The 24,879-nt window shown below is 49.0% G+C and overlaps 1 protein-coding gene across 9 annotated transcripts in view; it reads right to left on the bottom strand.

The window, feature by feature from the left end:
• WDR20 (WD repeat domain 20) overlaps positions 1-24,879 on the bottom strand; it is a 64,384-nt gene that overhangs the window by 12,959 nt on the left and 26,546 nt on the right. For 3 of the 9 annotated variants that reach the window (XM_086708770.1, XM_086708773.1, XM_086708777.1), the window contains exon 2: positions 9,304-9,486. The exons of 2 other annotated variants lie outside the window; for them this stretch is intronic. In XM_086708770.1, coding sequence (XP_086564896.1) covers positions 9,304-9,486 — 183 coding nt within the window. Of the gene's footprint in view, positions 1-5,278; positions 5,298-9,303; positions 9,487-9,884; positions 9,940-10,896; positions 10,949-17,205; positions 17,392-24,879 lie in introns of those variants that run through there. 4 more of the 9 variants (XM_086708771.1, XM_086708779.1, XM_086708774.1 and 1 more) reach the window with 4 other exon arrangements.

Below are 24,879 nucleotides of genomic sequence, written 5' to 3' on the forward strand. Positions count from 1 at the left end.
CCGGGTCTCCTCCAGGTCTGGGGCACGCCGGACAGCGGTGCCGACTTCCCACTGGAGGATCTCCTCTGCGTGCCGGGCACTGGTAAGGAAGGGGCTCTGCACACACGCTCTTTCACCTCAAAATTACCCTGCAAGCTCAGCTTTTGCTTTGTTTGAATAGGTGACACATTCGCAGTGCACACGAAAGTCTGCTGGAGAAAGCTTACTCACGTCCCCCTCCTCCATTCCAGAGCACCTGTCCCCAAGTCACTGTTACTAAGCTTCCTGCTTCTTTCTCCGGAGCGTCTGCGTCCACGGACAAGGCCGATGTGGATGTGCTCAGTACCGTGTCTGTCCATCTGTCTGTGCTGGTACAAAGACAGCTTCCGGGGAGCCTGGGTGGCCCGGTCGGTTAAGCGTCCAACTTCAGCTCCGGTCACGATCTCGCGGTTTGTGGGTTCGAGCCCCACGTCGGGCTCCGTGCTGACAGCTGGGAGCCTGGAGCCCGCTTCCGATTCCGTGCCTCCCTCTCTCTCTGCCCCTCCCCCACACATGCTCTGTCTCTCTCAAAAATAAACATTAAAAAAATTTAAAAAGGAAAAAGGACAGTGTCCTCGTTCCCTCCTACAGCTGCAGAGTATTCAATGATATGGCTGCACTGACAGACGTGCGTGTTGCAGTGGATGACCCCACATACATGGCAGTTTTCACGGGTATGCGCATACATGCAGGGTGAACCCCAGTAAAACAGCTGGGTCAAAAGGTATATACATCTATGATTTTCACAGATACTGCCAAATCGCCTTCCACGGAGGACAGAACCCTGTATTTTCATCAGCAATGTAAGAGCACCGTTTCCCCACAGAAAGGCGGATGTTCTCCCCGGACTGCCCACCAGGAGACAGAGGCGCACAGAGGTCAGGTAACCTCCCTGCCGTCCCATTCACTCGCCCACTCACCCGTTCATTCGCTCGCTCGTTCACTCACTCATTCATTCACCACCCTCTTCTTCTTCACTGAATGCATTCATGCCGGGCACGGACACAGCGCCGATTAAAACAGACGGACATTCCTTCCTGTGTGGCGTTTACGTCCGAGTGGGAGGGGAAGACCGTGAGACCCGCAAGATCTGATGGTGCCGAGTGCTGTGGAGAAAAACAGAGCAAGGAGAGGAGACACGGTGCCGATGGGGAGGAGGTCACAGCGACTTCCATTTCCGGCAGGAGCAGGAGGGCCTGGCGGGACTCTGTCCGGCGGTGGGGGCTGGCTGCAGGCTGCCAGGTGCAGTGGGAGACTGGGAGCAGGGACAGGCAGCGAACCCAGCCCCCGGCATCCGAGGGAAAGAAGGGAACCAGGGCAGGTTGGACAGACCGGGCAGGGTGGGGTGCCGTCTCCCGTGCCACCCACAGGCATCGACTAAGGCTAGGGCCAACGCCCGCCGGTGCCCAGAAACAGGACACGAACCCACCTGGGACGCACAGCTGGGGAGGGAGGCACACCCTAGGCCTAGCTAGCAGAGTCCCTGAATTTAAACAGCTCTGGTTATTATTTGGTTTGGGTTTAACAAAAAAGGAAGAGAAGAGAAAGCATTTTACTCCTTTTTTTCAAATTAAGAAACAAATACCTGGAACGTTTTATTCGATAAATACAAAGAACAAAGCCCGGTCGCTACACCGTAAAGGTGTATTTTCGCTCCTGAAAACGTCTAGTGAAAAAGGGAAAGAATTTTAGCGCTCCGTGCTAAGGAACGGGACTACCCTGTTGGATTCTCCAGGATCGATGGGGCCCTGATCTGGACACGCACAGGGAGGAAACCCCTCCGTAGAAGCCGGGCCCTTCTGAAGAGTTCCTGAGCACAGTTGGGGCAGGAAGGACCACATGGAGAGCGGCTCGGGACGGAGCAGTCCGGGTCAGTCTGGGGACATGAGTGGCACCTGTTTTGGCTGGAGCCCTGAGCTGCAGGGAATGAGGTCTGCAACTGGAACCAGTGCTCAGGATGGTGAAGTCTCAGGCTAAGGGGCTTTGGGCCATGACCTCAAAGCCCTGAGAGCTTGAAGTGTGTCTGAAGTGAGATGTGCTGTGTGTGCAAAATAGACACTGGGTTCTGAAAACTTGAAAAACTATGGAAACTATCTCATTCGTAATTTCATATTGCCTAATGTTGAAATAATATTTGGACTCTACAGAGAAAATAAAATCTGAATTTCACCTATTTTTTTTTTTTTTTTTTTTTTTTTTTTTTTAAACGTTTATTTATTTTTGGGACAGAGAGAGACAGAGCATGAACGGGGGAGGGGCAGAGAGAGAGGGAGACACAGAATCGGAAACAGGCCCCAGGCTCCGAGCCATCAGCCCAGAGCCTGACGCGGGGCTCGAACTCACGGACCGCGAGATCGTGACCTGGCTGAAGTCGGACGCTTAACCGACTGCGCCACCCAGGCGCCCCAGAATTTCACCTATTTTTAACTTATTTAACGTGCTACTAGAAAATAGAAGATTGAATCTGTGGCTCACACTGTGTTTCTACTGACAGTGAGGCTGCAAGACAGCGAGGAAGTGAAGGCTTCTGAAGAGGAAAGCGATGGGATAAAGAGAAACTGTCCCACTGTCCCTGGCAGAAGGTACAGCATGGAAGACGGAGGGGGGGGGGGGGGCGGGGGGCGGGAGAGAGGAACCAGTCAGGAGGCTGTGACAACCGTGTGTGGACAAAAAGGTCTTGAACTGGATGGTGGCAGCATGGCAAGATGGGCTGTTTAACAACGGACTAGGCTGGAGGCAGCAGAGGTACGGGGAGAAGCGGGTATGACTGCTGCCGGGCTTGGAGCCTGAGCGACTGGGCCACAAAAAGAAGGATGGGATTGGGGTCATGCTGGGAGAAGTCAAAGTGTCCCCATCCAGTGGGCAAGGAAGACCAGGAAAGCAGCTGAGAACAGGCCGAGCCGCATCTGTGGCATCCCAGGATCCCCAAGGAAGGATCCCCAAGCACGGAGGACGAGGAGAGGGTGACGCTCTGCAAAAAACCCACTTCTGCAGGACAAAAGCAGAAGGAAAATCAGGGAAATGAAGGAAATCAGAGAGGAAGGGGCTGGTGCTGAGTGGCTGCCCCAGGCCAGGAGCTCAGCAGAACCACAATGTTCCTCCATCATGTGACAAAGTCTCTGAGGTTGGCTCTATCTACACACCAGGAAGGGAGGCTCGGAAGGAGGCCGTGACTCCGGCAGGGCCCAGGCAGGCAGAGCAGGAGCAGGGAGGCTTCCTTAGAGAACACGGGGAGTTCTGAGTCTGAGGGACCAGGGAGAGGAGTAGGCGGGATCCAGAGGAAAGCCCCCCCCCCCCCCCCCCCCCCCCCCCCCCGCTCCCAGACTGCAGACGAGAAGCCCAGGGGACACTGACAAGTGGCGGAGGAAAAGGAGTGGAGGAGGGTGTGAGCCCCATTCCAGCAGAGGGAGGATGGAGCGGGGCAGGTGTTCAGGGAGGGGGCCGAGGGCAGGGAGGCGGCAGGGAGACTCAGTCTCTGGTAGGTCACCTGGACCGGCCGCTGGGTTTCCATTAAAGAGTCAAATTCTAGAACACTCCAGGCCAATTTCTGCTTCAATAAAAAACCAAACACAAAATCTGCAGATCCACAGGCTGTCTATGTGTGCCACAGAAGTGGGCTCCCACACCCTCACCTCTCCCCAGTGTTCGCCAGCAGCCCTGCACAATCCCCACCTGAATTCCGAGGAAACCGTCCCTTTTCTGATATGAATCCAGTAAAACTCAAACACCAAAACTAGCACCGCTAATGGCATTAACAGACTAGATTTTCCAACTATGATAAACTAGTTAAAAGGAAGCACGAATAAAAATAAATCCGCAACCACATAAGGTATCATTGCTAAAAGCACTTAGTCATCTTTTCATTTTTTCCTACTACTATCAACATGACAAGCAGGAGAAAATTATTTGGGGGGCAACGGGTGTGAATTTTAGGATGCAGATACTCATTTATAACAAAAATACTAAAGCAAACAATTCAAAAACCACAGCAGCTGCTGGAAAAGCCATAATGTAGCCACAAGGAAAACTGGCGACTAAGGGCTTTGCCGATGTAAATGCATTTAAGGAGAGCTGCTTCCCTCAGGAAGCGTGAGGAAAGGGTATTTCAAAGCCACCTAAAAGGTGATCGGATGTCATTTTATCTGCGTGAAAAGCTTTAAGGAGCTGATGGATCGTTACGCGTTCATTTCCTTCCTCGGATTAAAAAAAGCAACAACAAAAACAAAGCGACCAACATACCCACAACCACTCTCTTGTCCCCAAAGTGGACAGATGGCTGCAAGGCTCGGCCCGGCTCTACCCTCCCGGGGATGCTGGGTGTCCCAACGAGAGAGAAGACGCGGCCTCGCCTCCAGTGGGCCCTTCAGCTGGACCGCGCCCAAAGGCCACAGGAGCACGGACCCACCCAGCGTGACGGCCCTCGCCTCGCATGAGAGGGAGCAAAGCGAAGACAAAAGGGTCTCGCCACACATCAGCAACGACAGAAGCCACGATGACAAGCACGGGTGGGGTTTTACGTCTCACACATCTTACCCGACTATCAAAACATACTTGAAGATCCTCTGAAGTTACTACTCTCTGGATACACCCCTGAAATGATGAGAATTTCTAGAAAGACAAACAAGTCTGAGTTCATCATCACACACAAAGTGATACCATAACCACTAGCGGTAAAAAGCGAACCCCCCAGCCCTTCCAGGTGCTTCACAAGAGGCTGAATGCTCCCGGGGTGGGAGGGTGGGGGGCTCTGCTCCCCAGGAGCCTGTGTAGGGAAGGCACACTCCGCGGTCTGGGAGCTCAGCGGATGCGCCCCGTACGCCCAGCAGAGGCCCACGGGCATAGCGCACACACAGCGCCACAAAGAGAAACCCAGGAGCCGCGGAGAGACTGGAGAAGCAGCCCTGCAGACACCGCTGCCCCAGGGTGGCTGAAAAGGACCGGTGCGCCCTCTCTTCGGGGCTGAACAGGTGTGGAGGCCGGGCCCTGTGGCGGGACAGGGACACTGGCGGGGTGAAGGGAGGAGGGCTCACCTCTCTGATCAACTGGCCAGACTGGGAGGAGGCGGTCACAGACATCTCTGATGATGGAAGGTGTGAATCTAACAGTCTCACCTCACGAAAACAATAAAAACTACAGACACGATGAGGTTGACGATGTGTGCTGGGAATTACAGGTGACGCTTCCTGTCTTCTCTGCACCTCGATAAGCAAGCATTTACAGTATTTTTCATTTTTTGAGTGAATGGGGGGGAGGGAATCACCTGTTAAGATATACTTGATTCCTAGATAGAAATTTTCATCTACTTTTAATGTCGGGTGGATTTCTAGACTCTAACTCCATTCCATCCATCCATCTACCCGTCCAAACATGTGTGATATTTTCGTGTGCCGGGAACCTGCGGGAAGGAGGTGAAGGTGGAATCGTCAGTACCGCGGCGTGCGCGTGAGTACACGTACGTGCAACGGGCAGCCGCGCGAAACACTCTGGTGAGCCGCACGCGGGACCAGCGTGATAAGCTGCTCCGCCGCACACACGCTCATCCTCTGCCTGGGTGGTCCTGGAAAGGGACTCTTTCCCCCTTTGAAACTGCTGGTATCTCACCTCCCAAGAGGCCCCTCCTTCCAACCCCGAGCGGAAGGTGCCCCCGGGACTCCCCTCTACCTGCAAAGTCTACTGAGCGCCCACCAAGGGCTCCCTCTCTGAGCCCTCTGCGAATCATCTTGCCCTCACCACACCTCCAGGGGGGGGTCTGTCCTTCCCGTCCTCCCGGTGAGGAGAGGTGAGGTCACCAGTGAGGCTCCAGGCTCCGTGTTCCCGGCCGCCGGGCCAACCCCAAGTTGTAGGGAAACACACCAACCGCTGAAAGCACTCCTCCGGAGGCAGCGTGACGGGGGCCAGGGTCTGGGAGGACACAGTCCCTGGCACTCCTCACTCTCACTACGCCTTCAACAGAACTTTCATCTAATCTCAGGGACGTGAGGGCTATTTACAAGCCCAACTCCCGAATTTCTGCCTTTAGTTTTGGGCCCCAGGCCCACGTATCTAACACCTACAGGCCTTTGAAGCTTATTAAGTACAGACCAGGCCTCCGCTCCCCCAAACCTGCTCCTTCCCAAGCTTACCCGGCATACGGATGACAGCCAGACCCCTCTCCGTGCGCCCGCCTCGAAGTCGGGCTCCAAGCAGCAGCCTCGGTAATCTTCCAACCCGCCCCCCACCCCCTGCCGGCCCTGTGCCCTTGCTTCACTCCGTGGGCTCGTGCGCCCCAGCCGGGAGCACACCTGGGCCCCGGCCTACGTGGCACAGCCCCGGGGTCTCGCCCTCCCCGGGCACCCTGGGAGCGGCTCTCCTGTGCCCAGTCTCTTTCCTCCACCAGGGCCCCCACCTGCCCTGCCTCCCGCGGGGACGCTCTGTCTCCAGTTCTGTACCTAGAGCACAGCACCTCCCACCCGAGATGCTCTCCCCCGCCCCATTTACAGCGGTCTCCGCTCCCTCCCTCCTCCGGCCTCTCTCAGGCCTCTGCCTCCCCACACATCATCACACGTCAGCACTTGACCTAAGTGTGCGTGAGGGGTGGCCGTAGGGCAGGCCCAGAGTGGGCACGTGGTAAGTAAGCCAGGTCTGCCGATGGGACGGGACATGGCCACCGCCCTCGTTCAAAAACCCCAGCTCGCACCGGAACGGGTCCCGGCCTCCCGCTGGCCGCGCTACCCTCATTCTCCCCAACCCAACCCGAGTGCTGGCAGGCGTTCTAAAGGACACATCTGACACGGGCACTCCCTTGATTAAAAGCCCGAAGCTCCCCCTACAGCCTCCAGCGTCAGATCCACATTTCTCGGCGTGTCAGGACTTTGACCATCTGGTTCCGATTTCTCTGTTGGCTCCGACTCTCTGAGGCCCTCGTGCTGAGTTGGTCACGCCTGGTCACCCAGCACTCCTCGGCACACCAAGCTGTTTTCTCCAGCTGTGAAGGCCTCTCTCACACCTTCCCAATTCCTATGCTTCTTTCAAGACCCAGAAGAAGTGTCACCTTCTGGAAGTCTTCTAGACTTCCTCCATCGAACTTAACTTTTGCCTTATCTCGGGATACTTGATACATGCTAAAGAATACGGTTAACACATATCCCTTGGCACACGTCCCAGTACCCTGTCCGTCCACCTCACTAAACTGGCGGCTCCTAGGAGCACAAGGGTTTGCCTGTCTGGCGACCACACGCGGTGGGGCTTACAGTGTGTGACCAGGGAGCCCTCGTGGAAGTGATTTCCAGTTCCAACTCTAGCGTCAACTCGCTGCCTGCCTGGGACAACTCACTTACCTTCTCTTGGATTGTCCTTGTCTGTAAAGGGCAGCAGCTACCCGACTGACGGCGCGGAGGACAAACGTGAGCCGCCCCCAAACCTCTAAATCTTACACCATGGCCTCTGAGAGGACACGCCTCTGACGACCCTGCTCTTACACATCCTGACCAAAACCTGAGGAGAATGGTATCCGCACAGCCAAAGAACTTCCTTACTGTGAAAGCCAATCAAATCTCAGCCTCAAGCTATAAACGCCAAGTTGGCATTTAAGCACACACAGCCCAAGCATTCTCAACAGCCATTTTTCACATGAAACAGAAGACCAGTAGGGGAAAACTGAGGCTTCGATCGCTGCGTGAGGAGCTGCTTCCTAGCCTGCGATCCCTCCGCTGTCCAGAGCAGGGGACGGATGCGGCCGATGCCCTCAGGGCCCTGAGCCTCCCACCTCCCCCATGATGACACACAAGCCCTTCTTGTTCTCTCAGTGGCATCCTGTGCCATCCTCAGCCAGAGCATCCCCCGACCTCGTTTACCAACAGCCCTTTAGGTGGCTGTAATCTCTCCCCCTTGTGTCCCTCACCCAGACACAAACCAAATTCAGTTTCTGGTGGCAGGTGCAGAGAAGGCTGGCTGCTCCCCGCCAATGGCCACCAAAAAAAAAAAAAAGAACAAAAAATAAAACAACAACAACAAAACCATTCGGCTAGGAAGAGATCACTTCCCCAGGTACTATTAATAAAATACGTCGGTCAATAAAACCATTTTCTACTTAAGACTTCTAAAAACAGAGAATCGGAGTAAATGCTGCTCTTCTATAGTTCTGTCAGTCCATATGGCAAGTCCCGTCTCCAGTCAACTCAGATGAAACCAGAAGCAGAGATGGCATGGTTCACAAGATCTCGCCGAATCCGCTGGCGATGCCAGACAGAGACGGTGGATGGGGACCGGCGGGGGTGGACAGCGGCATGCCGTGACAACTACAAAAGAATCCAAACTTTAACTGCAACTTTGCGTCAAATTGAATATTCCTGCCCACAAAGAATTATTTCTTATAAACCAGAATCCATAACGCACTTCTGTTCCAAGTTAATGACAGCAAAACCAGGCAACAGTGCAAAACCACCTGTCCTTCCTGAGGGATCCCAGGTGACCTGACCCTCGCACATCAGGGTTGAGGGGACAAGTTAACGCTGCGGACCCGGGGCTTCTACGTCAGCAAGCCCACTGTATCTTTTCCATTTGCCGGGAGAGTCACACTGAAGAACGTCGAATCTGCAATGGCAACTCTTGGGGCCAAAAAGCCACTCCGGTAGCTTTAACAAACAGAATCTATCTGGCAACTTCTATCTGCCATGTTTAACAGTTCTGACATCTTCCTGAACACACGGCTCCTTCCAGAGCAAAACTGGAGATACTAGAAACCCAGCACATGCTGTAACACTGGCAAAAGCTGTGTCATGTGATCCAATTTTAAGTGCCAGGACTTCAAACTATGTCAAAGGTGATTTTACAGCAAATATTTTCAAGAGAAAAAAAACTGCTCCTTAGCCAAACACGTGTCAAACACAGACACAAAAGGCTGGGCTACAATTTAAGCAGCCTAAGGAATTATTATCAGGTTCTTTGATCTGCATGAAATTTTCTGGTGATGTGAACAAGGTCTGGAGTTCTGTATTTTCTTATTTAAATGATAAAACACCAAGTATCAGCTTCGTCCCTGCCCCCATTATGAAAGAGTTTCAAAGCACCTGCTCTAGACACCTGAGCACGCTCCATAAAAAAAACGCATAAAACCGTTATCCCAAGGAAGAACAGGTAGAATTCAACGAGTTAATTCACCACATTTGAAAGGGTAACACTAGGTAGGACGGCTGAAAGAGTGAGAAATGGGCTTGGCCCAATGTGGAAACGAAGGCCCACTGCCCTTGGTAAGAATGTGTAAATTCTTAAAGGGATTCTTAACGGCTAAGACAGGGTGCTACTTACTTCCTCATTAAATAGTTTGCTAGTTTCTTTTTTGATTGGATCTATAAGCTGGACTTGGCCTGCGGAAAAGCCCACTAGGAGAGAGACACTTTCTGCTGTGGCTGTTAGGTGGTTGAAGTCATGACAAGTAGGCTGTGTTCCTTTGTATATCCTTTTATCTATTGGTTTACTCAAGTCAGCAGCCTGGAGGAGAAAGAGAAAAATACATACGGTAAACAGCACATTGAGATGAGAAATCTAACAGTTACACTATCTTATACTCTATTATGATGTTCAATCTTAAAAACAAAGGTATTTAAAAAAAATTTTTTTCAGTTTTCAGCATTTTGTAAAAGCACTTTCACACACATTAGCCAATTTGATAACGTTAGACTCTTTACAACTATTACTTTCACGACTCATTCTTCTTCAAATCTCTTTAACAAAGACTCCTGGACTTCAGGAGGGAAAATCCTTGAGATGCTAAATTCAGATTTGTAAAATGCATTCATTCCAAGCATTTTCTAACAGAGTACCTCTAACCACATAAAACTCAGCTTGCAAATAGATCTATAGCATCTAAATGCTCATTGGTGAGTTACCTGTAGCCCAGGGGTTCTCAAAGTGTGGTCCCCAGGCCAGCGGTGGCAGCAGCAGCATCACCTGGAAACTCAGAAATGCAGATTCTCAAGCCCCACCCCAGACCAAAGGAATCAGAAACTAGAGGGGTGGGCCCAGCAAGCCTTCCAGGTGATTCCGATGCCCACTCAGATTTGAGAATCACTGCTGCAGCCAATTATAAGCAAGAGCCTTCTTACTGGGTCAGTCCCTCTTCTGTATTAGCTTTTGGGTTCCTTTCATTTATTGAGCCCACACTCGAGGTGCACAACACACATCGCCTTTTACCCTTACGATGATCATTCAGAGCAGAGAATACTGCCCCATTTTACAGATGAGAAAACAAGCTTAGGGAGGTTCGTAACTCAGCCACGGTCACCATACCTACCTAAGTAAGTGGCTAGATGTAGAACCCTGGTCTGTTTGACCATAAAGGACATGGGAGGAACACACACCCAACACACCCCAAAGTCAGAAGCAAATGACTTCTGACTTGGACCAAAAGTGATTTTTCATTGCACCTCCCCCTCAATCCCTAAAAGTACGACTTTTTTCCTTCACGAGAAATGCTCCATGCCATCTAACACGCTGGGCTGATATTGTGGAAATAAAGGACACCACCCTCCAGTCTTAGTTGAAAGTCACAGGCGCAGACAACTAGGTTGCTGAGCGTGTCCTCTGACACAACCACTCCGGCCCTGGGCACTGCTCTGGGGCCATGGCCCCGGCTGTCTGCTGACCAACCCCTGTGCTAGGTTCTAAAGATTTCTTTCTTCCAAAGGGGCCTGTGCCACTGTGCTGAGTAGTCTAATGTTTCATTTTTTCAAATAACACACATAAATACTGAGTAGAAAGGAGGACCTCAAAATTATAGGCATCTTTGAGCAAACTCGAAACCCCAACATCGGGAAGTCTGGACCGAGTGGAACAGGAACTCTAAGAGCACAGGGCAAAGGAACGAAGATACATGCCATGCGGACACTCTCCCAGCCTCACCTCAGTTAAAACGGAGATGAGAATCTCTGTTCTACCAACCTCATGGGATTGTCTGGAGGATGAAATAAGAGAATATACACATGAAAGAGCCCTGAAAAGTGTAACATAAAGACACAAAACACAAGGAAGATCTGACTTTGCAGCAAGGAGGAAAAGGGGCCGGCGGGGCTGGGAGTCAGCATGGAGGTGCGCTGGCGGCCGCGCTCAGCAGAGGGCTGAGGGCTGCAGAAGCCGAGAAAGCCCCCACCCCCCCAGACAGGGACAGGGTGCCTGTGGGAAGCCGCCCCCGGGCTGGACCCTAAAGGCAGGGAAAAAGCAGCTAGGCTAAGGGACCACAGCAAATCATTCCAGAGCAAAGGGGTATCAGCAAACGTCAGAAATGCCCAAAACAGAAAGTGAAAAAACACTGGCAGCTAGTGACAAAAAACAAATGTGAAATAGGAACAATTAAGTTGTTACATGATCTCTTATATCAGCAGGTGTAACTCTTTGAGAATTTTTTTAGAGCTTGCTTTGGGAACTTCCCCCTTCAAGAATATATCTAAAATTATGCCCAAAACTATAAAAATCAGTTCAAAGGCAAGCCAAAAACTGACAGAGAAAACATACTACTGTTTAATGCTCATACATGAGCAAAAGAACACACACTGGCTCTCAGGGACAACAGAGCTTGAAGTGGAAGCTCTGGACTGGATGTTCCAAGTACCATCACTAGTACAGAATTAACCTTACAGATCCCTCACAGTAACCACATCAGCCTCAGTTCTTGGGAGACTTATTTTACATCCCTGCCCCCCACCAAGGAACTCTACTGAAAAGATGTCATCTGGAATTAGATCATATGTGCACAAACGCCTCAAGTATTTTAAATGCCAACTGAAAGACTTCTACTCTTAAATGGTGTAAATACTCCCCAAACGTCTTATTTACTAATTTGCTTAACAATTTTCTTCCTAGATCACTGCTTTCAAGGTGTACCAGTTTGTGAACAGTTTACTGGTCTGCAGTCAAGACTGAGCACAGAAATTAAGAATAAACATTTAGGGGCACCTGGGTGGCTCACTCGGTTGAGCATCCGACTTCAGCTCAGGTCATGATCTCACAGTTCGTGAGTTCGAGCCCCGCGTTGGGCTCTGTGCTGACAGCTCAGAGCCTGGAGCCTGCTTCGGATTCTGTGTCTCGCTCTCTCTCTGCCCCTCCCCTGCTCATGTTCTGTCTCTTTCTGTCTTTCAAAAATAAATAAACATTAAAAACAATTTTTTTTCAAAAAAAAGAACATTTAGAAACTTTTTATGGCAATCAGGGTAATTTTGTATCTGTCGACTCTAATAAAAAAATTAGAATTTATACTCTGCACATCTTTTTCAATTTTGTTTTCCAGTAATTTTGTTTTTATTTTTAGAAAAGTATCAGTTCCAATGGATTGGAAATTTTTAAAATTGGTCCTTCAACACTGGTGAAAGGCACTGTTCTAGAAGGCACAAAAGTAGACGTAGGCCCAAGAAACAGTCAGAACACCTCTTACCTGAGGTCACTCCCGTCCCCACCCCCCACGGCACCCATCGTACTAGAACCAGAACAGCACAACCCGCCAGGCAACATGGCGCCTACCGCAAGCAGGGATTACCGCAGAGCCTCAAGTGACCGCTGGGCCTGTACCCACCCATAAGGATCCGCCACTGGGGCCTGAGCCCTCTGGAGCCCAACCCCAGAGCGAGGAAAGTCAGGTTACCGGAACCTGCCTTCGTTCAAACCGTGCCACCATCTGTGACTCATCTTGTCCTTCTTCAGCCAATCCTCAAGTTCCCTTTTCCCACTGATGTGCTTACTGGTGGCCTATTTCTTCTTCCTCCTCTTCCCCTCTTCTTTGGGGATGGCGGGGCAGGGGCGGGGGGGGGGGGGGAGGGCAGTGAGCTCACACACCTTTTTAATAGTGGCAGTAACTACCTGAGTGGGCCACACCTCTTCTGCACAGGGTCATCAGTCCCTGACAGGTGGCTTCCCTGGCAGACGCAGTCTGGCAGAAAGAGAAAGAACCCGGACTCTGGAGCCAGGCAGGCCTATGTTGAAACCTTGCCTCCCCTCTGGGCAGCCAGGAGGCCTGGGGCAAGGTGCTCCCTTCCTCTCCGAGAAGAAAGCCCCCTGACAACGGATCTGAGGCACAGAGCATGCGCACACAACTCAGCCGCTAGCCGCCTCTATGAATCTGCCCCTGTCAGGTCCCACCTCTCTGGTCAGACCCTTCAGGAGCTTCTCACCTTCCATCACACCAGAGTGTGGAAGGCCGGACACGACTTCCGCCTGCGGAACACTTCCTGGGCCCCGGCAGCCCCACATCACATCTGTAGTCTCAGCCACCCCTCCGGGGGAGGGGGCAGGAACTGCTGCAGGAATATTCCGGCCCCAGGGCCTGGTGGGGCAGGTCCTGAGGGTGCTGCAGGCTCACGGCCCCTCTCTCTTGGCGACCCTCTCTCTTGGCTTCGGGAGGCCGCCCCGCTGGTTGCAGCTGGGGAATTTCACCCAGTGGTCCAAGCCCCCCACCTCCAACAGGCTTCTTCCCAACTACCATTCTTTGGGTTGGCTCCTTCCTCCGAACTCTCAAGTACTTAATTTGTTCCACAGAATTTAGTATTTAATCACTTACACTATTACAGTACTGTTTCATGTCCATTATCAGTGATTACAATAAAATTACAATTACAATAAAAATTATAATAAAACTCCCTTAAGGAGAACTTCTTCATTAAGTAGTTACAACTGTATTATTCCATAAAATCGGTTTTTGTGTTGCAGCTTTCTGGCGACTTCTGCACAGATAAGTTATCGACACTTGAGATGTTTTTAATGTATCTGCATCCTAATTACTGCCAGTTAGCTGAATTCTTAAACATGAACTTACAGTGCAACAGAGTTAAAAAATCTTACCGATTTTAAGAATTAGAGCACATTTGGTTACTCAGCCCCAACAGAGCATCCCGTCTGTCACAAATGCTCAGTGTCTGCTACCTGCATAAAAGTGCAACGATTTCCCTTTTTTCAGGGGTAAGATTAAATCCTACCCATGCTCATTCGTTTCTGCGTAAGGAGTCATTGATTACAAATAATTTGTCAGTGTCTCATTCTCAACAGGGAAGTTTTAAATGATGGCTTAAGAATTCCTACTACAGACACGAGCTGGTCATCAAAATCCTCGATCAAGAAGTACACATTAAACGTCACGCTTCCCTTTCCAGTATCACAAAGGTCTGCAGAAGCAGCCCTTTTATTCCGGCTCACATCTGCACCCCAGACCCCCGCCCGGCCTGCTGGGGAACGCCCCGCAAAAGGAAAGCCCCCACAGGCTCGGCGGGCCTACTCGCCACTGTCAGGGTCCCGCACCCTGGCCCAGCCCTTAGAGGAACTCCGAGAAGGCACGTGGGCCTGCGCGGAGCCCCCTTCATGGCAACCTGCTACTTGACCCTCCTGAGCGCCCAGAAGCATTTTACGCGGTATGGAAAATATCTCCGAAAGACCGGTTTTGAAAAGTGCACGTCAGAATATTATTATACACGGGAGGCGGCAGTGTTGCTAATCAAGGCGGGCTTTAATTTTCCTACATTTGATATTCTCCCTCCCCATCTGAGAACCACCTCAGAGAGAATCAGTCCCACAGAACTTGCCAGAAGAGAGACCCTCCACCCATTTCTGCACATCCAACTCATCCCACACACTACGCCAGATTCATCTTCGGGAAGCCTTCGGTCGCCCTCCCACTTCAAACCTCCGTGGCTCTGCCCCGGCGCTGGCTAAACCCCTTGGCCTGGCACCCACGGGCCTCGCTGCCGTGGCCTCATCACCCCCACGCCCTCCAGAGGTACTTGTTCACACGCTGCCTGTCCTCTTTACACCTTCTGGCCTTTCCTCACACCCCTTCCCTCGCTCAGAATACCTTCCCCATGCACAGCGTCCATACAATCCTGCTCACGGCGGCCCCAGTGTCCTGACCTCCTCATCTCACCTCTGGGGAGCACGCTTTCGCCCGACCTTCCCCGACCGCCATCACTACGGGCCACAGGCGTCGGCTGTGATGTTAACTGCATTCCATACACCGTGCAAGTCCAGCTCCTTTTAAAAGCAAAAAAAGTCAGGAGGCTGCTGAGTCACTGAAGGCCCCAGTGAATTGGTCGGAAATAGCCGGAGCAGCCCCGGTGACACAAAGGTCTCCGTTACGCCATTTAAAAGTCAGAAGAGAACTGACACCACGCTTTCTATGATCATTCCTCTTGACCGCATCTCAGACGACCAAAACAGGAACCAGAGATGAACAAGGGACAGCTTCCCAGGGCCACAAAGGATCACCTACTTGGAAAGAAGGAACATTTGGAGTCCTATCTCGAGACCTGGGATCCAAAACAAGCCAGATTACAGACTGTTCCAGTTTTCCTGGGGGGGTGGAGGCTTGGGGTCTTCAGGGTCTGCGGCTGGACCACACCTAGCTGGGCATCCTGGACGACACGTGGGGAAGTGGAGGAGCCCTCCGAGTCCCAGATGCGGATAAATGCAACTCCAGCCACTCAGAACTGAGGTAGATTCACTTTGTAAATAAAGCTCAAAGTACTCTTTAACCAAAGCGCTCTTCCCCACAGTGGAAAATACCCCGGGCTCTGACAGAAACACCACAGTGATTTTCAAACGTCCTCACTGCCCCCCTGCCCGGAAGCAGAAACAAGGGCTGATCGTGCGAAACCCCCACCCAATCCACCTTTCTCATGGTTTCTTCAGCTCAACAGCTACTCCCAAAACATCCGCATAATTGAGTGGTACTTAAAGAGTTATCTAACACGGACTTAAAATATGTATCGGGGCAGTAAGAAGCCAACCAGGTTTGGGATCTCTTCTCCCAACAGGAGGAAAATGTCAATCATCTGTACAGTTTCAGTGTTTCAAAAAGGACAGAAACTTATCTGCCTCCTTCACCGCTCTATCTCCAACACCTAATAGAGGGCGTGGCGTGTAAACGGTATCATTAATATCTACTGCAGAAATGAAACAATTCTAAAAGCAGAAGGAAAAACTTCCACAGCCAGAAGGACATAAAAGCAAATATGTGGGGGTGCCTGGGTGGCTCAGTCGGTTAAGCATCCGACTTTGGCTCAGGTCACGGTCTCGCGGTTTACAGGTTCAAGCCCCACACTGGGCTCTCTGCTGTCAGCACGGAGCCTTCTTTGGATTCTCTGTCCCCTCCTCTCTCTGCCCCTCCCCAGCATGCCCGGTCTCTCTCAAAAATAAACAAACACTTATGGGAGGTAAAAAAAAAAAAAAAAAAAAAGCAAATGTGTGGTCTGCTGCTGACCAAACTCCCAACCAACAACTAACGTCTTCTTGGGTGCCCGTCTGTGAAAGAAAACAATCTCCGTGAGCAAATATCAGTACGTCACTGTCCGGCTTACAAAGCACCTCTGCGCATCGGTTCTTTTGGCCCTCCTTACGCATCTGTGTGCCGGGGACTCCTGCCCCTGCATTTTATAAGGAGGCAAACGGAATCTGCAGTCAAGACGAGGCGGAGTCCAGCCCCTGTGCTCCTGCGCCACGGGGCGCCGACGGGCAGCAGACGAGGCACCGTCTGAGGCCGCACCTAGATCTGCAACCCCATCACTCGCCCGGGTGGGAATCAGACACCCCAGCCTTGATCGGTGTGGCCCAGACTCCAGGGCTCCCTTCTCAGTGCATGCACCCCGCAGGGCTGTTTCGTTCACAGGAGGGAACAGGCTAGAGTCGCGCCTGGCACTTCAAAGGCACTTGAGAAAAGTTAGTTCTCTTTTCAACTCACGTTTCTCCTTGTGCCTATGTGAGGATTTGCTGCCGACCACAGACAGGCTTTGAAAACCCTCATCGTTCACTAATACCTTCAAAGAAGTATACAGAAGGAAAACAGGGTTCTTTCTGCCCTAAATTTCCTGGACAAAGACAACAGGAGAAGCCAAGTTTAGGGCATGGTCTCCTTTCTACGGAATTTTCCCCAACAAGCCAGCACCTTCCCTTTCGTAGCTTCCGTGCCTCCTCCCTCCTCTAACAGCACATGCCCACGTGACGTCCGACCCCTTCCCGTTACTAAAAACAAACAAACTGCCGGGTGACACCTGCTAGCAGGCTTCCGCTGGGCTCCGACCCTGGAAGGGGCGCCCAGAGCCCCCACCTCAGACCTGCCCTGTGGGCACGGCCACGGCTGGGCCGGAGAATGTGGAGGGAGAGAGCCGGGAAGGCCAGTGAGCCGGACGTCCTCAGAATACAGGCAAATGAGGCGTAAAAGGTGAGGGGCACCACCCTTACGTCATTCCAGAACGGGAAGAGTCGCCCACTCACAAAACGCACAAGGTACGTTCACTGAATTTTCACAGCGACAATCTGTGGCGCGGCTTCCCGGTCTCCAGAGAAACGCTTCCCACAGGGGCAGGGAAGGCTCCCTCTCCGGAGGGAGGTCAGCGGAGCAGGTCGGCAGGGCGCAGGGCGGGGCAGGGGTGCCGCGGGGAGGAAGCAGGACGGGATTACTTGGCGCATCTTCTCCCCGGCCCGGCACTGCCGTCAAGGACCTGCTGAAACAACAAGTGTCTGTTGTCATCCCGTGTCATTTTCCCCAAGGCAGCCTGTCACCCAAAAACCGACTCCCCTACCCTCGGATGATTTCTCAAAGACGAACTGAACAAGCCGCCGGACTACCACTTCTTCGCCAACTCTCCCAAGTTCTCGAGCCGAACGCCACGCTCAGGTCAAGGCTCTTCCGTGGTGTTGAGATTCTACAAATGGCTGCCGCCGCTTAGGCTAATGGAACACGGATTTCTTCGTTAAAGAAAAACCACGAATCGACATCAGCTGAATTCAGTTTGCCCACATTCTAACACCAGATCTCATCACATTAAAATGCTGACATACACAAATGACCTATTTTTTATTAAACCCTTCTGTTAAATATGCACAAAATAGGCACTCCTATTCCTGAGGGAATACCAACACCTCAAATGGAAGAAAAGGCAAGGTGTTTTATTTCTGCAAAAGATACTCACTTCAAATTCTCAGAAAATACTTTTTTTTTTTTAATTTTTTTTTTCAACGTTTATTTATTTTTGGGACAGAGAGAGACAGAGCATGAACGGGGGAGGGGCAGAGAGAGAGGGAGACACAGAATCGGAAACAGGCTCCAGGCTCTGAGCCATCAGCCCAGAGCCCGACGCGGGGCTCGAACTCAGGGACCACGAGATCGTGACCTGGCTGAAGTCGGACGCTTAACCGACTGTGCCACCCAGGCGCCCCCCTTTTTTTTTTTTTAAGTTTCCCCTTAAAGGGGCTTGGCAGGGAATCCTTGGACCTAAAAGCGTTGCGACACTGGTAAACTGCAGGCCCCTCGGAGGCAGCGAGTACTTCCTATGTGCTGCTCAAAGACTGCCGCGCTATCTTCCTAACACCGAGGCCACCCACGAGCTTGTGGTGCTTGGCACGGCACCAAGAGGATTTGTAAATTTTCCGATTCAGGTTGCTTTGTGACCTAAGCAGCAATCTGCAGAGGAACTCCCATCCTAAGTCAGAAATACCCGAAATCCCCAACTGCCTAGAGGCCCTGCAACCTTCCAGCTCCATTTCCTCGTCCTACTGAGACACTGAGGCCCAAGGAAGGGTGGTGGTCTGCCCGACGTTTCGCAGAGCGTAGAACTGTGCTTTTAGCCCCAAACTGCTATTTTTCCAATCACCCAATCTCAGTTGGAACAATGAACTACTGAATCTGTAACAGACGAATCTTTCTTTTAATTGGCACCGATGTGCTCTAGTAATTATATATCAAATGACAGCACTCTGGAGCCAGCGCGATGCCGTGTTTCCAAACAGAAAGCAAGAAAGCTAAAGAGAATGAACAAACACTAAACTTCTCTTACACCATGGAGATGAGCCGCTAAAAGCCGTGGCCAAAACATTCTATGTGGCCTCTGTGATTCAAAGACTTCGTCTCTAATCAGCCAGAGCTCAGCTGAAGGGAGTAGCCTCAGATCAGTGGAGCAGGGGAGAGCTGACCTGCTCTCAACACCAGCACCAGGAAAAGTTCCAACCTCTCCTTCATCTACCGTTTTACAGCATCACCGGAACTACGCGCTCGGCACTTGTGCTCAGTCACTTGTCAGGGATGTCTTATCCCCAGCTAATGCAAAGCTCTGAGGGCGTAACTTTCTCATAGGCCACCTCAGTAACAGCCACTCAGACGTTTCTGATGGTTTTTCCCTGCCAGATTAGAAAAAGCCTCTCCAGGCACCTGGAATGTACCACTGGCCAAGCAGCGCAACAGCAGCCTGTTTCAAGACGTGGACCAGCAAAACTGGCACCTACAGGAACGGGGAGAGGCTGGCCTCCCCTCACCACTGCAGGAGCATAAGCTGGCAGAGCCTTTATGCAGGGCAACTTGGCAACACGTAGCAAATGCCTCCCTTCCTCTAACCACAAATTGAGCTCCTAGGAATGCATCCTTAGCCTATCTCTCAAGTACATAATTTGTAGTAGCCCCCAACTGGCCCAACATAAATGTCCATCTATAGGAGGCTAGATAAAGAGCGGGCTAACCATGGAATGCTACTACACTGAGAACAAATGTGGATAAACCTCAAAAAATATATTAAATGAAGCCAAATATAAATGAAGCATATAATAATTCCATTTATATAAAGTTCAAAAATAAGGAAAACTAATCTGCGATGCTAGAAGTGAGAACAGTGGGTACCCTTGAAGAGCGTGGGGAAGGGGCCATAGGGCTGGTTGGCCAGGAATGCTGTTCCTTAAATCTGGGATTGATTCTGCTTTGTGACAAATTAACACAGCTTTACACTTAACACACTTCTTTCTGTATGCTATTCCTGAATTAAAAAGAAATTTTAATGAGCAAACACATGTACAAAGACAGCCAGTTCAACTCTGTTTACACTGAAACATTATTAACATCTTGTGTGTTCCAAAAAGGAAATTGGTAAATATGTCATGTAGCCATTTAAAGTGAAGAGATTTACTTACTAGCAAAGAAGGATGTTATATGCTTTATAAAGTGGAAAAATGAAACAATAAAAAATAGGATTCTAAAGACAAAAAAAATTGCAAAGACATCTTAAAATCGTATTCATACTGTAATCACACTGTTAGTAATAACAGTATATCGTTATTTGGAATATACCTTGTAGAAGCAAGCTGATTATGTGAATGTCATTAGGAGCTGAGACTTTGCACATAAGAGGTATAAATGTAAAATCATTCATCTTAAATTTGACTAGGAGGGGCACCCGAGTGGCTCAGTCGGTTAAGCATCCAACTTCGGCTCAGGTCATGATCTCATGGTTTGTGGGTTCGAGCCCCACGTCAGGCTCTGTGCTGACAGCTCGGAACCTGGAGCCTGCTTCGGATTCTGTGTCTCCTTCTCTCTCTGCCCCTTCCCCTCCCCTCCCCCTCACCCTCTCTCTCTCTCAAAAACGAATAAACCTTTTCAAAAAATTGACTAGGAAAGACCAATAGAAAACCGTGTGTGTGTGTGTTTTCTTTAAAAAAAAAAAAAGGCATTTTCTAGCTGTGTGCAATAAAAGGGTATAGATGTGATGACCAAATAGCAACTTCTGGTGCCTAGACTCTGCCTCGAACAGTATTTGCCACTTAAAGTCACCAAGGCTCCTAGAACCTGATACCAGGTATGGGGCAAAAAATGAACGTGGAACATCTTTTTGTACCTCTGGGCAAGAAAGCTATCAAAGACTACAAAAGCTGGGCCCAAAAGACTTAGGGGGCAAGGCAGAGGGGCTACCATTACACAAAGATGGGACGGTTCAAACATCAAAATGAGGGGTACCCGGCTGGCTGAGTCGGTAGAGCATGTGACGCTTGATCCTGGGGTTGCAAGTTTGAACCCCACATTGGTTGGAGATTACTTTTAAAAAAATACATCAAAATAATACTGCAGAATTTTCATGGAATAGAGTAAGAATCTGAGTTTATACTGATATCAATAAATGGAGAAAAGAAAGCTCTTCCTTAGATTAGACTAACACCTAACAAACGTAGGAGGAAAGAAGAATGGAGTCTGAAAATCACCATTTACAACTATTATAGTAACACAATAACAAGTGGTTCAGCCAAAATCAATGAATGCTACAACTAGTGGATAAAGGTTTAATGAGAAACAGGATACTTACATAGTCTCAAAGTGTCCCCTCACAAATTACCTCTCAATTACAAAGAGAAAAATGGAACTTCACAACAGATTAATTTAGTAAATACAGCTTTAATCAGGTTAACATTAATTTGCCCACTAATACTGGGGCAAATCAGCATCATGTGCCTCTTGACATGCTGCTCTGGGATGGGCACAACAACATCAGTTCTGTGGTATTTCTCCCCAAAATGCAGCCCATGAATCTAATCATGAAAAAAAAAAAAAAAATCAGACAAATCCAAACTGAGAGGGATTCTACAAAATAACTGAACTCTTAAAAATGTCAAGATCATGGTAACAAAGAAAAGGCTAAGGAACAGGTCCAGACTAAACAAGACTAAAGAGCTTGCAACTAACTGCTCTGTGTGAACTTGGACGGGACCCCAACCAGGAAAAAATGACTTTTAAAAGACAGCACTAGGGTGGGGCGCCTGAGTGGCTCAGTCGGTTAAGCACCAGACCAGCTCAGGTCATGATCTCACGGTTTGTGGGTTCGAGCCCCACATCAGGCTCTGTGCTGACAGCTCGGAGCCTGGAGCCTGCTTTGGATTCTGTGTCTCCCTCTCTCTCTCTCTACCCCTCCCCTGCTTGTGCTCTGTGTGTGTCTCTCTCTCTCAGAAGTAAACAAACATTTTTAAAAAAACATTTTTTTTTTTAAAAAACAGCACTAGGGTAACTGGTGAAAAAAAATTTAATGTTTATTTATTTTGAAAGAGAGAGTGTGCATATTGATGTGAGCAGGGGAGGGACAGAGAGAGGCAGGGAGAGAGAGAAAGTGGGGAGGGGGGGGAGAGAGAGAGAGGGAGGGGGGGAGGGGAAGGGGGAATCCCAAGCAGGCTCCATGCTGCCAGTGCAGAGCCTGATACGGGGCTCAAACTCACGAACCATGAGATCATGACCTGAGGGGAAACCAAGAGTCACATGCGTAACCAACTGAGCCACCCAGGTGCCCCGTAACTGGTGAAATTTTAATGTGAACTGTTGATTAGATAAGAGGAATGCATCAATGTTATATTCCTGATTTTGATAAATGTACTATGGTTATGTGAGTGACAATTCTTGTTCTGGGGATAGAAATGGACATGATGTCTACAAGCCAGTCTCAAATGATACATGTTTTACATACACAGAGGGGCAGGGGGAGAGAGGGAGGGGAGCATACAAATGATAAAACAAATGGGCAAATTTTAAACAATTAGTCAGTCTGGGTGACAGCCATATAGGAGTTCTTTGCACTGTTCTTGTCACTTTTCTGTAAGTGTGAAATTATAGCAACGTAATTTTTACAAAAGAGAGACTTAAGAGGTATGTATACTAAATGTAATGTGTGGTCCTTGTTTGGAAATAGAGGTGAGTAAGCCAACTAAAAACATCTTTTTGTGGTAGTGGTCACATGAATCTACACATGGGATATGACGGCACAGAAGCAACCAACCACACACACACAGACACACACACACACTCACGCTAGTGCATCTGAAACTGGTGAAATCCAAAAGAGCTCTGAGGACTATACCAACGGCGATTTCCTGATACTGATATGTACTATAGTTATGCAGAGTATTACCCCTGAGGAAAACTGGATGAAGGGTACATGAGACCTCCATGCATAGTTCTTGCAACTTCCTGTGAATATAGAATCATTTCACATTAAAAAATTAAAAATAAATTAATAAAAAGATCCTTATGAATCAAGAAACCGTGAAGAATATTTATGACTCTGTCAAAGAACAGACTATATTCAAATGTAAATTTTTAACGTGTGAAAATGTAGTTTCATTTCTTAGAACAGTCCACGTATCATAGAAAAAATACAGAAGACACGATGCTTGGAATTTGCTTCAAAATAATGCAGTAAAGCAGGAGCCTGGGTGGCTCAGTCAGCGGAGCATCTGACTGGCTACGGTCATGATCTCAAGGGCTGTGAGTTCGAGCCCAGCATCGAGTTTACCACCGTCAGCACAGAGCCCGCTTCTGATCCTCCGTTCCCCACTCTCTGCCCCTCCCCTGCTCGCTCTTTCTCAAAAACAAATGAGTATTTTTTAAAAAGTAATGCAGTAAGGGCAAGAGAATCGATTAAGTGAGACTAGTCATATGCTGACAAATGGCAAAGCTGGGAGACAGGTGGACGGAAGTTCATTATACCATCCTCCCGACTCTTGTGTATGTTTGAAATTTTTCATAATTAAAAAAGGATTCCTTTTAGAATATACATTTATATGTGTATAGTTGCAAAGAAAGCAATTCAAATAGATACTCATCAAACTATGAAACGTGGTTATTAAAAGGTTAGGGGTAGTATTTAGGTGATAATTTTTTGCCTATCTTGATTTCTAACTTTTCATCAATAATTATATATTACTTGTGCAATTTCTTAAATAGAAAAAGGAAAAAAACCCACAGGCCAAAAGAACCACTAAAACTTTCAAAATTATTCTAAGTGGCTTAAAAGCATGTCATGGCCTAGTGCAGGGTCACAGAAAAATATGTGCCTTTGTGAATAGTAAAATTCACCATAAAAGAAATCTTACTGTGACAGCAAGTAAATGCATGAATGGGATGATATATCACCAACAGGTGATGATATATTTTGAACTAGGCAAATCATAAGTTTCACGCCAGTTGGGACCGCTGGAATATGTTATTAATGTTTCTGTGGCACCAATGATGTCACTCAATGAAATGAGAAAAGACAGGAAAATTCTTTAAAGGAGCCAATCATTCAGAGGACAAATAAGCAGGCCATGGCTGGTTCTACTGTTTCACTCTTCGAATAGTACTGCAGTGTTAGAAGGGCTCACTGTGCGCTCCTAATTTGCTACAGTGGCAAATAAAGTAACTTTTCCCAGAGGCTTCTTTGGGAAATCCAATCTGTTCCAAGTCTATCTCCTAACTTTTTCCCTACTGTAGATTCATAATTGAGTCCCCATCTTTCTCACAAGAATTGAACTGAGAACTCATCATCAATCCCAAGCTCTTCTAAAGATTCTAGGAAAACCCAATCCTAAATTATCCTCAATCCAGAAGAAATAGCTGAAAGAGTAACTCAGTGGAATTTGCTTTTCTGCATTCAGTAATATTTTAGCACTTAAAAGCTAAAATCTCTGAGGCCTGAAATAAAACTGGTAGGCTCAATAGGGACAGTATCGTATGCATAGTCTCAAAGGGGACAGCAGTGTATTTTAAATGTGGGTTAGCAGGCCAACCAGCTTGGAACTGATTAAGAAGTGCCACAGTGAGGGCAGAAATCAACCACAACCCGAAAGTTAACATTTGGCAACAACTGCACTTTTGCTTCACTCCATTTGTCATTCATTATCTCGTGTAATCAAATACATAATTAAAAATGTGCAACTATTAGGGACGCCTGGGTGGCTCAGTCGGCTGAAGGTCCGACTTCGGCTCAAGTCATGATCTTGAGATCCTTGAGTTCGAGTCCTGCATCAAGCTCTGTGCTGACAGCTCAGAGCCTGGAGCCTCTTCAGATTCTGTGTCACCCTCTCTCTCTGCCCCTCCCCAGCTGGCGGTCTCTCTCAAAAATAAACATTAAAACAAATTTTAATGTGCAATATTAGCTTTAAAAATTAAATATAAAGCTATTCACAAAGAAATGGATTGCTTATGGATTGAAGCAATCCATTTCCCAGTGTGAGTAATTTTGTAATAGATCTCCATATACAGTGGTCTCATATGAATGTTGGTTAACGTTCAGTCTCATATTCATGGAATCAGAGGACAGAGATAAAAGTGGAGCTTTTAAAAAAGCCACATTTGCT

The sequence above is a fragment of the Puma concolor genome, chromosome B3 (genome assembly GCF_028749965.1).
Source record: "Puma concolor isolate L17-30 chromosome B3, mPumCon1.1.hap2, whole genome shotgun sequence".
Lineage (NCBI taxonomy): Eukaryota > Metazoa > Chordata > Mammalia > Carnivora > Felidae > Puma > Puma concolor.